This window comes from Anomalospiza imberbis, chromosome 5 (genome assembly GCF_031753505.1).
Source record: "Anomalospiza imberbis isolate Cuckoo-Finch-1a 21T00152 chromosome 5, ASM3175350v1, whole genome shotgun sequence".
Classification (NCBI taxonomy): domain Eukaryota; kingdom Metazoa; phylum Chordata; class Aves; order Passeriformes; family Viduidae; genus Anomalospiza; species Anomalospiza imberbis.
In genome coordinates, this window is record NC_089685.1 from 33,404,566 (window position 1) to 33,426,490 (window position 21,925).

The 21,925-nt window shown below is 38.1% G+C and overlaps 1 protein-coding gene and 1 long non-coding RNA gene across 18 annotated transcripts in view; one reads left to right on the plus strand and one right to left on the minus strand.

Moving 5' to 3' along the window:
* The window catches only part of GRIP1 (glutamate receptor interacting protein 1), a 310,240-nt gene that overhangs the window by 64,041 nt on the left and 224,274 nt on the right, over positions 1-21,925 (minus strand). For all 17 annotated transcript variants that reach the window (XM_068190152.1, XM_068190149.1, XM_068190147.1 and 14 more), the window contains 5 exons: positions 13,491-13,626; positions 12,406-12,551; positions 8,823-8,906; positions 7,902-7,977; positions 6,394-6,539 (listed from right to left, as the gene is read on the minus strand). In XM_068190152.1, the coding sequence (XP_068046253.1) occupies positions 6,394-6,539; positions 7,902-7,977; positions 8,823-8,906; positions 12,406-12,551; positions 13,491-13,626 (588 nt within the window). The remainder of the gene's footprint in view (positions 1-6,393; positions 6,540-7,901; positions 7,978-8,822; positions 8,907-12,405; positions 12,552-13,490; positions 13,627-21,925) is intronic.
* Positions 15,762-17,401, plus strand: LOC137474983 (uncharacterized). Its single transcript, XR_010999607.1, has 3 exons — positions 15,762-16,127; positions 16,407-16,520; positions 17,188-17,401. It is a non-coding gene; the product is annotated as an uncharacterized lncRNA (long non-coding RNA).

A 21,925-nucleotide genomic window follows, 5' to 3' on the forward strand; every position in this document is an offset into this window, starting at 1 on the left:
CCACACTAGATGAAATCACAGGATCATAGAATGGCTTGGGTTGGAAAGGACTTTAAAGATCATCTAGTTCCAGCCCACCTGCAGGGATTCCTTCCACTAGATCAGGTTGCTCAGAGTCCCATCCATCCTGGTCTTGGACACTTTCAGGGATGGAGCAGCCACAACCTCTCGGGGCTACTTGTTCCAGTGCCTCACTACCCCTACAGTGAAGGATTTCTTCCTTATATCTAATCCAAACCTACTTTATTCCAGTTTGAATGATGCCCATTGGGACTCTGAGCCAATAACCACTACCCTCTGGATGTGACTGTCCTATTTCTTATATATCTAACAACAGTACACTCACTGAATCCATCTCTCTCCAGTTTAGAGCTAAAGATGTTGTGGGAGACCGTATCAAAAGCTTTACAGAAGTCCAGAGAGACGACATCTGTAGCCCTTCCCCTGTCCACTGATACAGTTACTTCATCATAGAAGCCAAATAGGTTGGTCAGGCAGGACCTGCCCTCGGTGAAGCTGTGCTGGCTGTCTTGAACCACCTCCCTGTGCCTTAGCACAGCTTGCTAGCACTACAAAGAGAAAAGTTATTTATTGTATGTTGTAATTGCCACAATTGTATATTTCCATGGCTGACTGTCAGTTTACACTGGTGTCCCTGATGCAGGCATCTGGCACCAACAGCAGAACATATAATGTGTTTGATAAACAAGTAAACTGCACAGTAAGATGAGACTAATGTGCCATAGCATGCAGATTTAAGTATTTGCTCAGTGAATGTGAATCACTCGTTAGCCTCCACGAGAGACCAAAAAATCCCGTGTGTTTTACCTAGTGACACATCTGTGAGTGGATATTTCTGGAACTGTTAGAGTTATGTCTGTGTTATCTTCTGCAGTAAGAAAGATCCAATACACATGGAATGACCTTGGGACTCAAGAGTTTTTCTCCTTGAGATCTGCATATTGCCTGAAGCACTCAAACTGTGGCTGGATTAGGGCCTCAGGAAAAACACCAGGAAATTAATAACTTTGCATTTAGACAAGGATCTGGGCAGTGCCTTCAATAAGCCTGTGGTTACACACTGGAGATAGAAATAAAATTCAAAATGAATAGCTGCATAAAAAGGTTATTATCTCTCCCGTGGCTCTAGTGACTGTACTGCATGCACACCTCTCTGGACAGTGGCTGAGCACACAGTCTCACTTTTGACATTTCCCAAGTGGAACACTCAACATTTTGACTTGCAGCATTGTCTTGTAACATAACTTCTGTATGTGTTTGTGTAGCAGTATTTAAAGTAATGCTTCAATTAATACAGCTATTATGACCTTTGTTTTGCACATTAATTTTCATTCTGTCTCTGAAGCAACATAAGACAAGAAAACTTCTTGTTTTAAAAGTTTTAAGCAACTAATTCATCCTTAGAATTTCAAGGGATCTAAATCTATCACCCTGAGATAGCCAGGAAACCTGCAGTTGCAGTCAAATACTAGAGTATGTTAACCTATCTGTTCTGTCAAAACCCAATATGAAACAAAAGAAATGTAAATTTTAAGTTTGTAAAGCAACAGAAAGAAAAAGGCAGTGTGGAATCCTACAGGGTTCCTGACTCCAACTTTCAAGGTTTTGCAACACTTGTAAGTGTTGTAAGGCTCATGAAGATCTTAAGTCAGTCCTTGGAGTCTCTGGGGCTTCTGTTCCTTTGGGCTTGTAAAATCTCTAGCTTCTAAGGGTCTCCACAGCTCTGGACCCACTTGAGTGATATTGCTTTATGAAACTTAAGGGTCAGCCCATAAATTATTTTTTCTCCTCTATTTCTCGCCTTCCACAAATTACTGAAAGTCTACACTAGACTGCAGATTATCTCACCTGATCTTTAAACTGTGCAAATTTTGTCTCCCTAGTGCTCTTCTTGTCAGGGAGCATTGCTAAAATGTGAGGCAGGTTTCTTTAAATATACATTCATAAGATCATTACAGTACTAATTAATTAATTAGCTTATTTTAATGGATGACCTTTAAGAGGCAAAAGCCTTGGATGAGGCTAGCAAAATAATTTACTAGCAAATGTCTGCATCAATAATCCCCTTTCTAGAAAGAACTATTAGTGTTAAACATTGAGTTTAGAAAATAGAGTGCTTTGCTCTAGTTAAAATCAAGTGGTTCTGTGTTAGGGTGACTCTGGTAGATTTGCATCAGAAAACAAGCTTACTATTTCTGTTTTGTAGAAAAAGCTTACAGGGTGCTACATTCGAGCAAATCTATTCTGGCTCAAATAAGAGCAAGAACTGTTAAAGAAGCCAGAGAAACATATGGAATTTGAAAGTGCAATATGTTCCCTGAACACCACAGAGTGGCTTGAACTAACAAACACCCATTGAAGAGATAAGAGAGATGTTGTGTCTCACAAGTGCAAACAACTAAAAAAAAGCTTATTTTGTGCCAAAGTTCTGGCAAAAGCTATTAGTTTTGTTTAACTACAGTATCCTTGATTCAAAGATTGACCCAGCACAAGCATCCAAGACTTAAAAAGTAGATTGCTCAAAAGATCATCAACAGCCATTTATGAACTAGAGTTACATAAAAATTGCCAAAATTTAAACTCAAGGTAGTCATTACCTTTGAACTTGTCTGATTGCTCCCTTTCAGAGAAAATATGGAAGGTTACCCAAGCAGATGCAGCCCCAGTTATAGAGACAACACAGAGCCCAGTGGCATCATGGCAGATCTCTGAAAACCTGAAGGGAAACTGCATCTCCTCAGCTTCAATGTACTGATAAACTTTTATATCTTGTTTTACACAAAGGCACCGTGAATCTTTGTTTGTAGCTTGTTATTAGTGTTGCATTCTAACTCTCACTCTCACTATAACTCTAGCTGTGAGCAGTTAATTATGATACTTCATCTGACCACTGCATAACAGTGAGAATTTCAGTCTCCCCAGCCTAACTTTACAGCTTGGAATTAATATTTTTTATTTGATTGCCACAGGAGAGGATTCAGGTTGTAAAATTATCTTGACAGTGGCAGCAAGTCACCACCAGCAACCACCTTGCCTCTACTTCTCCCTCCTCAAAATGAGCACTCAAGTGTAATCATAGGGCACAGAGAACTGCACTACACAGACCTCTCCCACCACTAGAAGAAAATAGGTGATCCACATGACCAGAAAGTTTGGACACTTAAGGTGTAAGGATTACAGAGAAAAGTAATAAAGCCCACAAAAATCAAGTTAATTCTATACAGTTTTGTGTAGAGTGAGTCACCATATCCATGTCCTTTGCAAACACCAAAGTGCAGCATTATTAAAGCATCACAAGTTAAAAAACACAGGCAGTTTCCTCTAAAATCAACAAGAAAGGTAAGCAGTCACAGTGCTTCACCACTGGACAATGTGTTTTGGAAAAGACAAAGACATTTGGAAGACTGCACCCTCCAAAATTTCAAATGAAACTTTTATCACATTATAAAATACTTTCTCAGAAATTAGGTTTTCCAATTTTCTTCAGGGATTATCTCGGTATTTTCAAACTCCTACTATGACAAAGTCTCTTTGAAACTACACGGCAGTACACTCCACATACCAACCTGGAAATATTTTCAGCAGAGTCTAAAAAAAAAAAAATTCTCTTCCAAGAAGCTGAATTCACAAGTTTATTTCCTAGGACCCGTCAGAGCACGAGACTTCAAGATGTACTTAAGCAAGCACAGGTATAACCCCGGAGTTCAACAGGAACAGCCACACCTCTTACATTATATACACACTTGATTACCCTGCACAGAACCCCTTGATGCTTTTTTTACTCATTTGTCTAAGGTGCAGAAACAATAAAATGTACAAGCTTCCCAAGTGACCTCTTGAAGACTTCAGCTGGGAGAACTAAACTTTGAGAAACACAGCACCTTTGAAACAGCTTATACTTACAGGAGTAAGAAAAGTCAGTTACACACTACAGGACTGTAGTTGAAAAATAGTTCAGGATTATTTTCTTCATCTGGTAAAACCATTTCAAATCAACTTCCAATTTCATGCTATCAGAATGTATTTTATGTCTCTTTCCAGTTCTGGCCACACAGAATGCTACTTTACAGGATATTACCATCACTATCAGAAGAGAAGGTATAAAAGCAAAAAATGCTACAATTATATCTCTAGGAGTACTATATTCTACTGAAAGCTTATACCATGAGGACCCTACAGAATACACTAGACTTCTGTGCAACTTTTGGATTGTTTCTACCCTCTTCAACAGACCAACCTACTAATCAAGCATCAGTTATTGATAAGTCACCTTACCCAATAATCTTCCTTTGTTTTAGCCTATTTTCAAATTCTCATTAACCCTTAGACAGCATTACAAACAGTTTATGGGTAACATAAGAGTTGAGAAAAAAGGCTAATATTTCTGTAATTTTTAAATTTCTCTTCATGACTCATGTTCTCTCCTTCACGTTACTCCCAACTTTGACTTTCCTGCTCTTGAGCAGAACTAAGAGAAAATTCAAATCAGAAAAGGTTTCCTGGGTCAGGATTTAATGGATTAGGATGAATGATTTTTAGCCTTTGCACCATGGTCATAAAATAGCTGCACAAGAGAGCTTCCCAACAAAATTTTTTGTTCACACCACTGCTAAAATACTATGCAGGGCACACAAATTGAAAAATATTCGAAACCTACTGGGGGCTAGCTAATATCACAATGCATTAGAAAGACAGTCTACTGGTTCCCTCCTTATTTCTTCTTGCAGACTCTGCTGGACCACCATTCCATACATTTCCCAGTGTTTGATTTCCTTTTCCTTCTGACTCCACAAGTCTCAGGTTCTTCTACCTCCTTTAATTTCTGTTGGATAACACATTCATTGCCAGGAATGCAGGAATGGTAAATCCAGATTTGATGCTGAGAACAAAAAGGAGTTTATTCAGAGAGAAAATGACACAAAGGGACTGATTGCTAGGTGCTGCCTATAGTGTTACAAGCCTGAAATTTCCATTAAGTTCTGTATCCTCCTGAACTGAGCTTTATCCAGAGAGTACTGAAAAGAAGTTTCCTGCCTTGAACAAGCTGCAATTTAGGACACAACAGAGTATTTCATCATGTGGTCTCCTCCTTACACAAACCTTCAAAGATTTCCAAAAGATCCTCAGTGAAATGGAGGCTTACTCTCCCCCTAGGGTATACAAGGAAAATGGGGATGGGAGGTTTCTCTGAAAGGAAAGTTTGCTGGGAACTTTGTCTACAGCCAGGGGTTCATTTTAGAAAAAGTGCAGTAGAAAGAATATTTATTTAAGTGTGATGATAGACAGGATTTGGTCATCTATCGTCTTTCAAAGAAAAAGAAGAAACAAATGAAAATACCTAAACTCTAGTTCTCCTCAGAAACTAGAGCTCATCTGAGCCATCTCCAGCTTTCTGGACATGAATCTGTACAACTGTCCATCAGGCCTGCCAGACACTACACAAACCTGCCACTTCAATTCTTGACAGTTAAGTAAACAGAGACATGTATTGTAATAAAAAAAGAGAAATCTGTGTCTCAGAGAAGAATAAAGAGGGCTGTTCCAAAATAAGCAAATATCTGACATTATTCTTTTCAGTATTAATCTTTTCCAAGGCTTTGAAGTTTGACAGTACTGTTTCACAAATCCCTAGGAGGCTACTTTACTGCTAGGCTAGAAACCTGACTGTGGAACTGAGCAGAAAAGAAATGAAAAATCCCCAAACAGACAAGAAATATTTCAGTCCGACTGGTGAGTATTTCTGTTTCTTGCTGCTATGAATTTTCTGTCTCTTGAAAAAATTGAGGGGATATGACAATTTCCAAAACAAATGGAAACAAATCAATTCCAAATCCCTTGTTAAAAATCATCTGGTCTACTTGACTTCACAAAAAAACCTCCCATATTTTCAGTGAGTTCAATCAAAATTTGTATAACATGTAAGCTCATTTTTCAAGCCACGATTTGCCACCTCTGTATTTCTTTTCTCTGTGGCAGTCTTGTGACTTTTTAATTACGTCTTGTCCAACTAGCAGCACTGGCAAAAGGCAAAAGAATTCTTGTTAGATCAAGTATTCTCCTCCTTCATGTGACAGAAATGCTTACACTTCATTAACCTTTATTATAAACTAGTCACTGGAAAAGTTACTTTGCTAGAATCCACACTATGGTTTCAGCCTACAAACCACAGAATTATCAGAATGCTAAATTACAGTAAAATACTGTTCACCTCCTTATGAACCCAAGATTAATGATACAATGCAGAAGGAATAGCAGTGCTATCAGGAGCATAACAGGTCACAATCACTTCTAAAATAGCTCATGGAGAACAGGCAGCGAAATATCACAGATGGCTCCCAGTATTACGGCCCCACTTCCTATCCCACAACCTACCCATCACTGAGACATCGTATTCAACCAGCAGAGTCGCCTCCTGCCCGCACTGTTTGAGAATACTCATGGCTTCAGCATGTGTTGTTCCCAGCAGTCGGATCCCATCAACACTCAGCAGCCTGTCCCCAGGTTTGATTGTGCCCTCTCTGAAGGGAGAATAAAGGAGTGATCTTTGTTAGTGTAAGGTAAATTGATTTGGAGATAATACCATTTTTATGCAAAGCGATTCTCTTGCACCCTCCCTGACATCCATCCCTCTTGCCTTAACACTTAACATTTACTTTGACAGTGAGAATGATCAGAGGGCGCAGTGGAAAGGAAATTGCTTTAATTGGAAAGTCAGTGACTGGAAAACAGCTTACCACACAGTGAAATAATCAAGTCACGTTAAATTGCATCTAAGTATAGCTTCTGCTCAACATATGCTTTCTTTCTACCTTGTCCACACAACTCTGTTTTCATACATACATAAACACATCCTCCTCCCAATATTTTCCTAAAAATAAACATAAGGTGCAAACACATGGGTGCTGAAACAGATTGCAAAATATGAATGTCCATTTATGGATTTTCTTTAAAAATATCTTTTACTTGCATAATTCCATTTTTCCTTTCTTCCTACCTAGAAGTAATTCAGCTCTAAACCTAAAATGCTGTCTCCTAAGCATATCTCATAACCTATTCAGAATTATAATAGCAAATTAAATACTAACACTGTCAGCTTAAGAATCATGGAGAAAAACAAGGAAACCAGGGAATGAGGGAGAGAAAAAAGTGCGGGAACAAAATAAACGCTCTCTTGAAACGTTTTCTTCTTAGTTTCCAAGGTCAAAAATGTCAGCATAGGCTACAGATATCAATCTGCTTTAAAGAAACTGCCCTTCAAGTTTCTTTAATAGTTTAAGGACACAAATGCCATTTTTGAAAATACAGTTTGTACATAAAAATAAAGTGAATGTTCTTTCCATATATATACATACATACATATATATATATATATATATATATATATATACAAAATGGTATTATAAACAAATATGGCCAAAACCTAAATCTGTACTCAGAGGTTTTCTAGGTGAAGTTATGAGTGACCTCACAGATATGTACAAACATCTTAATAGAATAATACAACACTAAAACTGGTCACAGTATTATTCTGAACCACAAGAGAAAAAGACTGTGGTGTTAAGAGTATAAAAAGCATAATTAAGAGCTACATCAGTTGTCTGAAGAATGCAAAAAAATGTGCCCTGACCTATTGCAGAAATTTATTGTAATTATTTTAGGTGCAAGATTCTAAATTAAAGTACACACATACTGTGCCATGCCTCTGTGGTTGCCCATTACTATTGCTGCAGTTGTTATTATTTCTATTAAAGACAAACCCATGAATTTCAAAGGACTGTATTTAAATGCATCTATTTTACTCAAAATCTTAATTCTGTCCCAAATAATTCACCTTTCCCCATTTCTCTTTCACATGAACTTCAGAGAAAGATGAATTGTACCTGTCAGCAGGCCCTCCAGGTCTGACACATGTTACTACTACAGGACGAGATTTATTTCTGTCATCGTGTGCTCCACCTAGAAAGGAAAAAGTCAGAGAAAGTATACCTTCATTTTATGCTTTTTATGAAAGCTCATTTCCAAAAGGCAAGCCTACATCTTGTTGCATGCACCTTCACAGATGGGCTAAAAAAATCAAAAAATGGCCAAGCCATTAATATGACCCTCCACTGAATTGCACCTAAATAAAATCAACTTACTCTATGTATAGATGAATCTTTAAAAAGATTTCTAGGGAGGAATTATTACTAAATGAATATTTTTTCTTAGAAACTTCACTCTGAAAATGTGAACTCAGTGTGAACACATTGTTCTGCAATCTTTGCAGCACAGAGAAAAAAAATCTGTAGTTTATATATACTCAGAATAATGAGTGACCACTAATAATTTATGTATTAAATAAATAAAGACATTTCCCTGAAGAAAATAATAATTCATTATTGGAGTATATTAATTAACAGCTGCATCTTTTTTTTCTGTTCTCCAAGTCAATGATATTTTAGTTGTACAATTCAGACTACCAGCAGTATTAATCAAATTTCATGCCTAATATATACAAGTACTACATGTTAATATTTTTTTTTAAGAACTATGATCTTCCTGGTGATTTCAGTGGTAGCAAAATCTGGTGTTATGTGACCAGAGATTGTCAAGTTTCCTTGGTATAGTTGATTACTTAAAATTCTTCCATAAACAAAAATTAGAGCAGCTCATAAAAGCAACACATGAGGGTATGGAAAATGCAATATATTGATTTTTACAAACTGTAAGCCATAAATCTTGACATATTTCTGAGTGCTTCAAAAACTTTTCCCTTTTTTTTAAACAAGAAAACACAGAGTTCAAACTCAACAATAACTCACCTCTTATTACAAATCCAAAAGTGTTCCCCTCTTTATGCAAAGTAACTTCCACAGTTCTAAAGATGAGACCTGATCCTTGTACAGCTAAAAGAAAAAGAATCCAAACCATAATGGTTATTATTTTTCTAATTATACACAAGATTCACTCCTTTTCTAACTTTAGATAGATATTGAGTCATACAATTGGAAAGACTCAATTACAAAACACTCAGACTGAAGACCTGTAATTAAACAGAACTCATCCTTTTTTTGAGAGAATTTAGGGCTAGATATTTTTCAGAGTGACAATGGTTTGGAAAAAAGACACAGATGCATATAACAGTTGAGGAATTTGAGTCCTACTGTTTAAATTATGGCATAATTTTGCTTTTCTTATAGTTATAGAAGAGTGCTAGAAAACATGAAAACACACAGACGAAAATGACACTAAATTCTTAAGAGTACCTATTGAGCTTCTTGTTTAGCTATGAAAACATTTGCTTTTGTCACTAAGAGAGAAGACAATCGAGATTCTTGAGGTGTTTCTCTGATCTTCAGTTACTAGATTACAATGCATAATGCATTTTATTATCATAAGGACTTTTTTTCTTCTTCAAAACGTAGCATGCTCCATTACTAGTAATAATTAGTGAATTAGTAAAAAAGTTCTTTGGCTTCTAGTTGAGTCAGTATTTTCTCTGCAAGTACTAAAGAACTGGTGTACAGCTGGACTAGGAAGTGAGAAGCCTAATGCACAGACCAATGCATTTGGGTGTGATAATCCACTTTACAGAATTTGAAACCACTGCTGTTGAGAGACCAGCAGACAATTTGCTATTAGCTTTTACAGGAAAAATTTTGGCAGGGTCTAAGAACTCTATTTTCCAATTGGAAAAGGACTCTGTGCAAAACCACATGCACTCACACTTTCCACCATCCAGTCAAATACTGCAAACAGTACAAACATACATAAAATTTTAAAAAAAAATCTAAACCAAACTAGCTCAGCTCTATAAAATACATACTCTGTGAGCAGCAGAACTAATGAAAACTTGTGCCATTTAATGTTCCTGCCTGCAATAACCAGAGTTACCCTGTCAGGATACCCTGAGGGGGCATTGGATGCCACAGGCTACCCTGTGTGTGCTGCCAATCATGAAAGGCACCAGAAGAGCAGAGGGCACTCAGTGCTCTGTGTCCCTCTCTCAGGACTCCCTGGCTCCCAACTCATTCAGGTGCTTATTTCCAGGAGAGGTACTGTATGTAATGTACTTTTTTGGGAGTTTTTCAGTCCCTATAAAAAAAGTTACTGCAGGGAACCAGGAGAACCACCCAGTGAAATTACACAAATCTCATTTTCTCAAGAAAACAGGTGAAAGACGGCCCACCAGAGCACTGCTGTGTGCTGTAGTAATTCCTGCTACAGCTTGAAGATCAACACTGTGTTATTGAGACCACGTGGTTATTGTCTTTTCAGTTAGAAACATTTCACTGATTAAAAAAATGAATTATGAGGAGAAGACAACTGTTGTCTTCATTCCTATCGACAGAAAGTGGCCTTGCATGTAGTTCATGATGAATCCACACTTCCCCATTTGCTTGGTGTGTCCTGCAACTTCCACTGGAGAGAGGTAAAACTCAGTTCAGCAGGGAGGAATGGCAGCAGTGTCCTTCCACTTGGGAACAGCCACTCAGGTGGCTGTCCTTGCACCCCAGCCTCAGCCTGCTGTGGGAAAAATCTCCTTAACCCTTGCCAAGAGTGAAAGGCAGATGCAGGACAGGCGGTGCTCACCTCCCAGTTTTAAACACTGAGGTGGCTCGTGCTGAAAATAGCAGCTGGATGCTCCTGCTGTGAACACTTCAGAAATGGAAGGAAGCACTCCAGAGTGGGATTACCAGTGTTCAGCCAAATTTAATCCATCATATTAAATGACTGACATTTTCTGGCTCTGAAACTATGACCATCCTCTCTCTGAGGGAACAAGCATGGGAACAACAGAATTTCATTATGTATGGGGCCGGGAAGGAAGTGCCAGGGCTTCTCCACATGACTTACTGGGAAACTTACATGTTTAACAAAAGCAGCTTGCTCACTAGTAGTTCATGGAAACAACTAGATTGCTAATTATCTCCATCTATGCTTGTATGAAGAGGCCGAAAATGGCAAGGATTTAAAGAAAAAGTTACAAATGCTGCTTTAATTTAGCGTATCAAAATCCAGTCTCAGTGAACAAGAGTGGCACATATGCTAGAAGAGGATAAAAACCAAAGAAAGCCCAGCTGAATAAATGCAAAACAAGTAATGCTGGTGAAACAACTACATCTGCAGCAAAGTAACTCTGAACGCAACTGATTAATTCAGATACTGTGTTTCAGAACATAAAGTTCCCTCAGCACAAGCAAACACTAATCAACAGAGAACATTCTACATTTTTTTAATGTGCTTGCCAGGAGGTCCTAAAAAAACACAAATACGTAACTAGACTAACCCTCCAGCTGTTAGAAAGCAGTAGGGAAGTTCATCAGCTTCTGAGCACCGAGGACAGTGATGGATTTTTTTGGATTCTATTGCAAGTAAACTCTTAAAGGAGACAAGAGCTTCCCAGCTGGTACCTGTGATTCTTCTGGCCAGACACCAGGAAACCATATCTGCCCTCCAGTGAGCAGTATGAATGAGCACACACTCTTTCACGGGTGTGCCTGGTGCAGCCCCTTGGTGGCAGTCAGCCACTAGACACTCCTTCACCACGTTAGGTCCCAGGTGTTCAACTCACTGTTTTTCTGGCTTTCACTTCATACATGATAGACTCAATTCACACTGATTTGGTCCTACAGACACACCATTACAGACACAAGCACATAAAGACAGAGCAAAGGAGAGGCAAGGAAAACAGTAGCACTCTGCAACTTTGATGTGAGCATAAACTTGTGTTTTGAAGAAAATCCTGCTCCGTGAAAGCCCTTGTTTCAGTCACACATTTCTTGCAAGTTCATGTATTCTTATGGCCTTCCCCACTGTGTCTTCTGGTCTAGAAATGAAATTTTGCCTAAATGTGGTGTCAGAAAAGACTAGAAGAGTCCCAAAGGATGATGTTTTACCTAGGAGAAAGGGATGATGCTGCAAATTGAGAGAAGAAAGAAAAAAGCAGAGGCAGAACTAGCAAATACTCACTGGTCTCATCTCAGAGGATCTTACTGTAAAAAGAAGGATTTGCTTGCCCTGGAATCTACTTAATCTAGTATCCATTATTCAAAACTGCAAGGAAGCAAACAAAAAGTCCCCAAACAAAACCAAACCAAACAACCAAAACCAACCAACCCTCATCCCTAGAAAACCACAAACCAACAAAAAGCAGAGATTGATAACTCTGCTCTGTTGTTGGTAGGATTTCTGCTTCTAAAACATCTGAAAGCATCCCTCTGTACTGCCAGTTCTTCTGTACTCCGTGAATGCCCTGTCATAAGCCACAGGAAAAAATAGAATTAAGGATAGAAAATTAAAAAACAACCACTACTAAAATGACTATTACCTACCATGCCCATCTCACTGTTGACTACGTCTGCTATTCTGCATAGGTTTTCAGTTTGCTCTGCAAATACTTACAGACTGGAGGCAGCTCATACTCCACTTCTAACACAACCCTTTCACCAACATTCTTGAGCAGGCTGATGATCTCATCATGGCGAAATTTGGTCAGGTTGATCCCATTCACAGATTTGATGTAGTCCCCTATATCCAGCTGGTCACTCCTAGGGAAAAGTACATGTTCCTTTTGTGAAAGATCTGATGAACGAAACGAAATACTGTAAATTACTGTTTAGTGAATGTAAGAAATTTTTTCCCATGAATCCAGATTAAAATGAGTTGATTTTTCTAACAGAAAGTGGCATTTTAAGATCTTAATCTACTCTAGCTTGTTAAATGTTAAAATAAGAACAGAGTTGCATTATTCATTCCTGAGGTACAAAACCAGCTGTACAATAAAGGAGTCAGATGATTTGACTGGTTTGGGCATAGGACTGGGAAGTCAACTTCTTCATGTCCCCATCCTTGTCTCTCTCTTTGGGAAATGTCCAAAAAGAATTTGGACATTGCCTTCACAGCTAACATCATATCAACAGGAGATGGCCAAGGCTAAAAGCATATGTTCTACTCAGTTACTCAGGATGATTTAGCTCAACCTTTATCTTTTGACTTGTCTCACTCATGATTGAAATTTTTTTTTCCTTCCACGGTACTAGTAATCAAGGTACCTATGACTTTAGAGTCTTTTCAATCTCTAAGCTATCTAATGAAGAATTTAAAAAAGAATAAAATTATGGTAGCACTATCATTCTTTTTTTCCATTTTGTTGTTTTTTCCCCTCAGTATGTTATGCTAATTCTCTTGAATTTTTGTTCAAAGACAAAAAAAATGCAGAAATAAAACATGTATAATTTAGAAGAAATACCATGAGTCTTATGACAACTTTGAAAGATTTAATTGTTATTATTTCCAGTTTTTATCAAAGTAGCCTTGAGCAAAAAGAAGGACCAGCTGTTGCCATTTCCCTCGGAGGCTCTCCAGTGCGATGGGCTGCCATTATAGATGCATCAATCACATATTTTCTAGGTGACCTTTCTGATGCAGTATGTATTTCTGAAGCAATCACATATTATAATGCATTTTGTAGCTTGAGTTGTGGTTACCTAGCAGCGATTCCTCCTTGACGAAGGTTAGATACTCTTGGTTTCCCATCCTTGTCGATACCACCCGATACTGTGAGCCCTAGGGTGGTGCCTTCTTTTTTCATTAATTCAACTATTGTTGAGCCCTTGAATTCCTCTGTTGAAAGAAAATTATTCACATTATTAACATTTAAGTAGTAACACAGATGTTGCCTTTCCAATATGTCACCTTCTTCCCAAGAAAATCATTCTGTGTTAGTAAGAAATAACATGTACATCTGGAGATTTTTTTATGTTACAATTTACAAGTTCTGTCCACAAGGCTCTGCATATAGATAAATCTTGAGCCATATGTTCTGTAAAAGGTTATTAAAAATGACACCACCGTGCTAGTATACTATACAGAGCCCACAAATATGAAGTCTGGGAACACTTATAACTAAAGACAGTTGTTTCACATTTTAAAAAAGCTATCTTTTCTCATTTTCTGCTCTCTACCTCTGATCTCTGTGTTTTATAATGCGCTTCAACTGATTAAATAGAAGGGTAAACCACACAATGATATAACAGAACTATAATTTTAGGTTCAGACTCACTTTGAGGCCACTAGCAGATGTCAGTGTTAATAGAACAATTGAATATAGCAAGAATCCAGACAGAGATACATCACATCTTAACAGTTTTATTCCTTTTTTTACATAAATACAGTTCCACTGTAACTCTCTGCAATTTCTGCAGAACAGGTATAAAGTAAGTGAAGGGCTTTCATAGTGAATAAGTGTTTATAAATTTTCCCTCACATGCTAAAACACCTTCTTCTGCAGTTTCTTCATTCTTGGAAAATGGTAAGTTAATTCCACAGACAACAAAGGCAGGCCACATGCAGCAAAAAGCCTCAAACTTTCAAAAAGAGATGTCCTTATTGCACAAGGGTGGACAAGGTAGCCTACATATGCAGTTTCAGCAAGACTTCAACTCTTTGGAAAGCCACATGTCCACTATTTGCAGTCAGGCAAGACCTAGTAAAACCACTAGCTGCCCAGGTATTCTGGAAAAATACATGAAATCCTAAAGATCCTGGAAAAGTCCTGAAAGGATCATCCATCTTGGGATCATCCATCTCAGGATCCTCCTTTTCAGTACTAATACGCAGCTTTTAGGTTAATTCATCAGCTATGAACACCATATACTCTAAACGAACAGTATGTCTGCACTGCATTTAATGCTGAAAAGATTTAAAGATGAAAAGCCTCCCAAAAACCAAGCAAGGTCCTTGTATATATTCAAATGTTCACCAGTAAGTGTAGAAGTAGCACTATACAAATAGCAACAGGGCTCTATCAAGATCATTCCACATAGCTGAGGAGATGACATAACACATTTTCACCTTATGATGAAGAATTGCTGCCCTGAACAAGAATTGCCAAACCACCACCGTTACCTCTGTATTTAAGGAAATGGTGGCAGATAGAGGAAGTCATTCAGAAGAGACTTCAATCCTAGTGCACAGGCTTGTAATCCTTGGTAGTACTTCTATTAGGATTACTGCTGGATCTTTTTCTGATGTGGCATCAGTCTGTGCTCCCACTCATTTCTAGGTGGCTGACAGGCTCTTCTATCTATTCCAACTGATGATGACCTCACTTCAGTTATTCACATTTTTACCATTATACAGCATGACTTACATGCTTAGACAAGAATTCCTCTGTTTCTACTACAACAAATACAAAATTCTGCAATGCATTCAGCAACACAGGTTGTCAGAAGCAGACAGTAGCATAGCTAACTGGTGCATTCTCCAACTTGGCTGACACCAAACCACCATTTGGTACCATCTGGAAGCTGTTGAGCTTCCATAATGTTTGCTCACATCTGGCCTTTTTGACAGTTTAGAAAGAACAGATGTGATTACCTGCTTCTGAACATGTAGACATGTTGCATAGCTGTAGAGATGCTATGGACCAAAATGCTGCTTTCACTTTTATAAAAACCTGTAAGTATTCATAATGAATAAGAGAATTAGTCACGGTACTAACAGCAACTGAAGATAATGTACATTGGCACCCATGATGCAACCTCAGGTGCTCTGCCAGTGTGTGACATGTTTATTCTGGGTTTACTCAACCACGAGATCTGGGGTCAAAAGGAAAATTCCCCTCTCTTCCCACCTCCCAGATTGAATCCTTCCTTTTAATTCTCAGTAGTACAATCTGGCTTTCAGCAACCATCTAAGATTTTTTTTTAGACAAATACTTTGCCACAATGCATATAAAGGACATAAACAATGCACTGCACTGCAATGCAATGCCTAATCTTTCGCCATAACATAATACTGTCATGTGTTTTGGTCTTTTACATAGGTTCTGAGTTTGCAATCCGATGCTGGGCAATACTCTGCTGACCAAAGTACATGTGGAGCAGATGATCCAAGCAGTATTTTAAGCAGGCTAACAATTATACAATTCCGTTCAACTACTGGCATGGAAAGTGATGACCAGGCTCGTTCCGTCTCACCATCTATTATGACAAATTTCTGTTCACCTCTGCCAACAGAACAATGACTTCTAGGCACTCTTCCTTGGTGGGCAGGAGGGAAAGATGCACCAGCACTGTAAGGGAGGGGTGCTGTGAAGTACTCATTGCACACTGATAAATAAGGTCATCTAGGCATGCACAGTAGTTTCATTAGGTTTGCTGCTCTGAAGGATTTTGTAGATTTTGTTGTACATAATCATATCAGGAAGAAATGAAACTACCTAAGCTGGTTTTGCTTATAAGAGACTGTTATCCCTGCAAGTGCTCTGAACCAGGCCAGTTTGATACTCTCATCATTCTGTTTTTCATCTTCACTTTCTTAAATCGCACATGATTACTGTTCTTATAATGCTATGTATGACATGCTTACTCATCTGCATTGCTTTGGCATTATTATTACAGACTAATCCCACTGGAGTATTATTGAAATGCTCAATATCAGAACAACCCTGGGACTTCATTTCCAAGCCAACATGCAACTGCAATCTGTACATGCTATTCCCCAACTAATGCAAGGTCAGCCTCTGTTTCCTAGTTAAGACAATGCTACGTTACAATTTGAGGGTAAAAAATCGAACTACTTCATGTATACCTCACTCATAATTCATTACTTATGCCAACCAGCAAACTCCTAATTAGTTAGAAGTCTCTGGAGTCTCTTCTTTCCTACATGTACTCCCACACAGGTAATAATATTAGCATAGTCAGCATATGAAGGGAAAGCACAGAAGTTAGTTCCATACTTCTTATGAATTCACACTTGGACTTGCCTTCCCTCAGTCTATGGAGGGAAGGGTTTTGGTACTGGCTCAGGACTTCCATTGCTTCCTGATGTTGCAATCCTGGGTACATGACTGTCCACGCTGCACCAGCCACTCTACAGCTTTCTTGGCATCCACCTACCTCTGGTAGGGGGTTCCGGAATCTTGCTGCATCGTGGAGATGGCACAGCAAGGGGAGCACAGACACGCACACTTTTAAGCACAAGCAGACATAAGATGAAAAAGAAAGGTTTCTGCTCCTAAGAGCTTCCTTTAGATCTCCAGTTTTGTAAGCAGGAGCATACACAGCAGTTGAATTCTAAAGAAAACATTACACTGCTGCTGTTTTCTCAGTTGCTGGTCTGGATGCTTCTCTCAGGTTTGCTGTTCCAATACCATGACTGTGTGTGCCTGAGTTGCAGCTGGGTCAGCTGGTGCATTAACACTGTGATCTGCCCTGCAGCCTGGAGGACTACGGGGATACTCAATGTAGCACAAGAAAGCTTCAAAGATAAAGCAGATACTCAAATTCAAGACTGGCTAAACCTTACTGTGAGAGAATGAATACATGCAACAACTTGTGGGTAGGTAAAATTGAAGAAATACCATGACCAATTATTCTTCAAGAATAATAGAAACATAGTAAAGCATCTAGTATTTTATACACGAGCAGACTACTTGTCCTTTTCTACTCTTTGGTGTATATAAATATCTTTCAATAAATAAGCAGCATGGAAGATAAATTCTCATGAGACTTATGAACGTGGAATATGTTCACTTCTTCAAAAAGAAAACAATACTAGATGAAAGGAGATTTTTTTTCATAGAAAAATATTTGAAAGCTGAGTCAAAATACTGAACTCTTAGTCAAAACTTGTATCATTTTATCAAATTTTCTCATTTATTTTCTAAATTACTACAATTTTAGATCTTAATGTACATATTAAAGTAAAACTCAAAAATATTTGCCTTAATTTCAGATATTGAGGCCCTTCTGAGAAAATTTCATTTTAAAACTTCAAAAAATGTCTAAAATCTACACAATCAGGTCAAGTGCTTGCTTCCATCCTCCATCTAGTGAATGAGTTTGTTAAGTGCAGCTGGAACAGGGCATAAATAGGACTGAACATAAAAGTAAAAAAAAAACCAAACTTGCTGTTATTGACATTTTTCTACCAAAACCATATATAGTTAAAAAGTAATTGGTGAGTTTGCTGAAAATATAGTGAATGCTGTCCTTGAATGGATTTTCCCTTATATGTCAGCAGAAATTCCGGAGAGAAAACATTTGCTTTACATCCCAGGAGGCATCTCATAGCTTAATAAGAAATCACATAAACATAAAGTCAATTATTTGGGAACAGACAGCAGTTTGTTATAGTGGAGACATCACATTTATTCGGTGTTTTAAGTCCTGTGGGCATGTGTATTTCTCTTGTAGTTACAAAAGGGATGTCAAGAGATGATGAACAGTCCATTCCTTGTTGCCCTTTTCCTGACTGGCTGTCACTAACTTCTAAACCACCTAAATTTCTATCAAAAACAAACAAAACCACATCACTGAGGAGAGTCTGAAGACATGGAGCTGGTCACAACCTACCCTGTGGCCTTCCCTCCAGCCTGTGGAGGGAAATCCCCAAACCAGTCCTAGTTCAGAAGCAAGCAACTCACAGTGGAAGACGAAGTGGTACAAGGTGTGGCAAAGCACATCTACAAGGCACAACAACCGCAGTTACCAACAACACTGTAATTTAAAACACTGCCAATGCCAGCTGCCTTGGGTCAGCAGACAGGTTAATCTCTATGAAAGTACAGGTGAAATGTTGTACCATTTTCAGTGAAAGCAAAGGATAAGGCTAAGACACTTGCAAAAAACTGTCTAAAACAGATTCAGCTTACACTGACACCTGTTCTGGTTGTGTACAAGGCATTAGATTATCTCCTTTTTATATTTTTTTTCCTAGCTATAAAAGCACCTACAAGATAACTTTGTCATTGCAAAAATATTACCTAAAATCCAAATACCTTCCACCAGAGTTCATAGACTAGAAAAAGTCTACCTAGCCTAGGCATGACACAGAAAAGGAAATAAGGGTATTTTATGATCCATCACAAGCATTCATATACAGGACATAATCACATAATTCACTGAAAACACCAGGCCTGCAGGACACAGCAGCACAGTTCACACCTGGGTTCATTGGTTGCCTGTCTAAAATGAGCTTAGCTCTTGTGCTATTTGGTTTTGGGAACATTTTTCATATTCACTGAATCATTGGCAGCCGACACTCTCTAAATCCCAACTTAGGCATTCAACAGAAGTGGTCTTCAATTTAACCACAAATGTAAGCATTACATTTGAAATTCTGTTTCTAACTAAAATATCAGAATTTAATACAAATATCTCAAGCCTGAAAATCAAATAACCACCAGAAAGCCAGCTGCAGACAAAAACAAAAAAAAAAAGAAAAAAAAAAAAAAGAAAAGGCTCTTAATTATTAATGAAAGAAGCTCACCAATTTCTTAACAGAAGAGTATTGAAAGAAACATATATGACACAGTTATCAATGCACACTACAATAACTTCAGTAATTACATTTCAGGAGTGAACAATGACTGGAGTAAATAATTATTACCTTCCCAGGACTTAACATTTGCATCCCACAGCCTACAGTGCAGCCTCAGTGCTTCTCCAGCAGCAGCAGAGCCCATGCTACCAATGGCAGATGTTCCATGTACAACATCCTGCTTGCATCTGAATCCACTCCTTGTAGACAGGAGTAGTAGAGAACATTTGCCAGAAAATGAAAAAAAGCGTGGCATGGTGTAAAATCAGTTTTCACATTAAAGCAGCTTCACACAGAAAAGACAAGAATGATCTCTGTGAAGTCAAATTACAAAGGATGGCTCCATATGAGAGTGCAAAAAAAAAGCTGCTTTGAACTTAGAGGAAAAAGTGGTCCATGGCAGCAGCTGTGTTAAGAAGCAGAGAGGTTTCTCCAGGCTAACTGTGGCAGATATGCAGACTAAAACAAGAGATGGATGGCCACATGTCTAGATGCTTTGTCAAGCCAGACAAGTGCTGGTGAGGGAACAACAGGCTTTTTGGTCATCTGGATAGTCCTGTTTGCAAAAATTCCACACTGAAAGCATTTTCAAGCACGTTTTTTCTGTTATGCTTTTTTCTCTTGTATTCGCAATTGAATTGCAGAATAGTGCAAGAAAACAAAATGAGAACAGATGTTGATACTCCAAATCCTCCCAAATATTCCAAGTACTATCTGCCTAAAATTATTCACAACATTACTTTGACAGATATTGTGCAAAGAGATCAACTTTAGTTATCTTGATACAGATGATGGCATCTGATTCTTCTAAGAGCTGAGTCTATTAGGAATTTTTGTCAGTGAACACTTGGAAATTCTTTTCTCTGTATTTTTTCTTCTGGTCTACATCAGGGATTGGAAAAATCAGGCTAAATACAATCATTCCCTATTTATAATCCGTGAGCAGAAAAATTCAACTGGAGGAAAAATTATTCCAAAAAATTAGAAAACATTTAAACATTTAGCTTCAGCAAATGTAAGAATATCCAGATACAGTTAAATCACAACAACAAAACCTCTTTGTTTATTACTATCTACAAAAAAAAATTATCCCTGACATGCCACTTTGTTGTAGGGTTGGAATAAGATGCAGTGTAAACTACAACTTGCTCAGTGACGTAGTCTAGTGAACGCACATTTATTCCTTAAGCTAGCTGGGAAGTTCTAGTGTTTTCTTCAAGAGTTTTCTTTTAGAGTGTATCTACACTGTCCACTGATCACCTGAAAATCTGCAACCATCAATTTCCTTATCTTCAGATGAGGACCAGTTCCACCTCGAGGCACTTGCTATGTTTCAGTAAGTTCAAGCTTTTTGTTTTGCTTCCTCATTATCTATGACGACAGTCAAATTCCTGAACATCTGCTGGGTCTAGAGCAGCTCACTAAACTGTCAAGGTGGAACTTTATGAAGCAAAGACATTGGAAGGTAAAAATGAGCACAGTGATGAAAGACTTGATGGTCTCAACCTTCACCTCTTCAGCAGATATTGCAGGGCTTTCCAGAGCTCAAACTTCCTTGCTTCCACACCATATCATTGCTAGCTTGGGTGGGGAATGGGTAGTAGAAGGTACTTTTGAGCTGAAGGTTATACCCATAGTTTTCTCAGATTTGTATCTCCTACATGAAACTTTTTTTTTGATGAAATGAAATGAAAAAAAAAATTTGAAAATTTTGATCATGCTATAAGCAACAAAATCTTAAACTCAAGAATGGCTTGTGCATCAGCAGCGAGACCCTGATTTCCTCTGCTTGTCTCTGACAAGCAGTGATGAAGAAAGGATAGAGCCCCGTGATATTAATCTTTTCTACATTTCTGTCTGAATGGGATAAAGGCTTCATTACCCCTCCTTCGCTAGTAGAAACTCTACTGTACAGAACAGCACAGAACTCAGACACTAATTCAGATTTATAAAACTTCTTCCCATGATTCTGATGAATTCACCTCCAACTTCCTCCTAATTTCTTTTTAATGAGAAATTAACACCAAGAGAACTCTTGATAATTTGTGTTTCTGATTATGACACTTATGTGTCACTACTCACAAAAACACAGCCTAACTTGCAGTTTATCTGCTTCCTAGTTACCAAAATGGATGAGGCAGGATTGATTACAGGACTGATTGCATTTGTGCATTTCAAAGCAGGAAAGAACCACTGAAAACAATTCTAGCCCTCATCACCTGAGTGACAAAAGCAGAGAAACTTGATATGGTGGTATCTCCACCTATAGATTACCTTTTAGAAAGATATCCAGAAAGCTTTGAAAGTGATGAAAACTCTGCTACATGTGTAGATAATGTCTATCTGATTTGGGAGTAGAAAAGCCTTCAAAACAAAGATCTCATTATAGTACCAATATTACATTCAGGATATCCCTTCGATGCAGAACTGTGACCTCAAATCAAATTACCTCTTAATCTTTTTCCCCTTTTAGATTAAGAACTGTCTGAACTGCTTCAGTTTTTGCTATTTAAGATACAGTTTGCCACAATGTTTTAACATCCTGTTGCTACCAGGTAAATTTTAGCAATAGCATCATTAAATCACATATCTC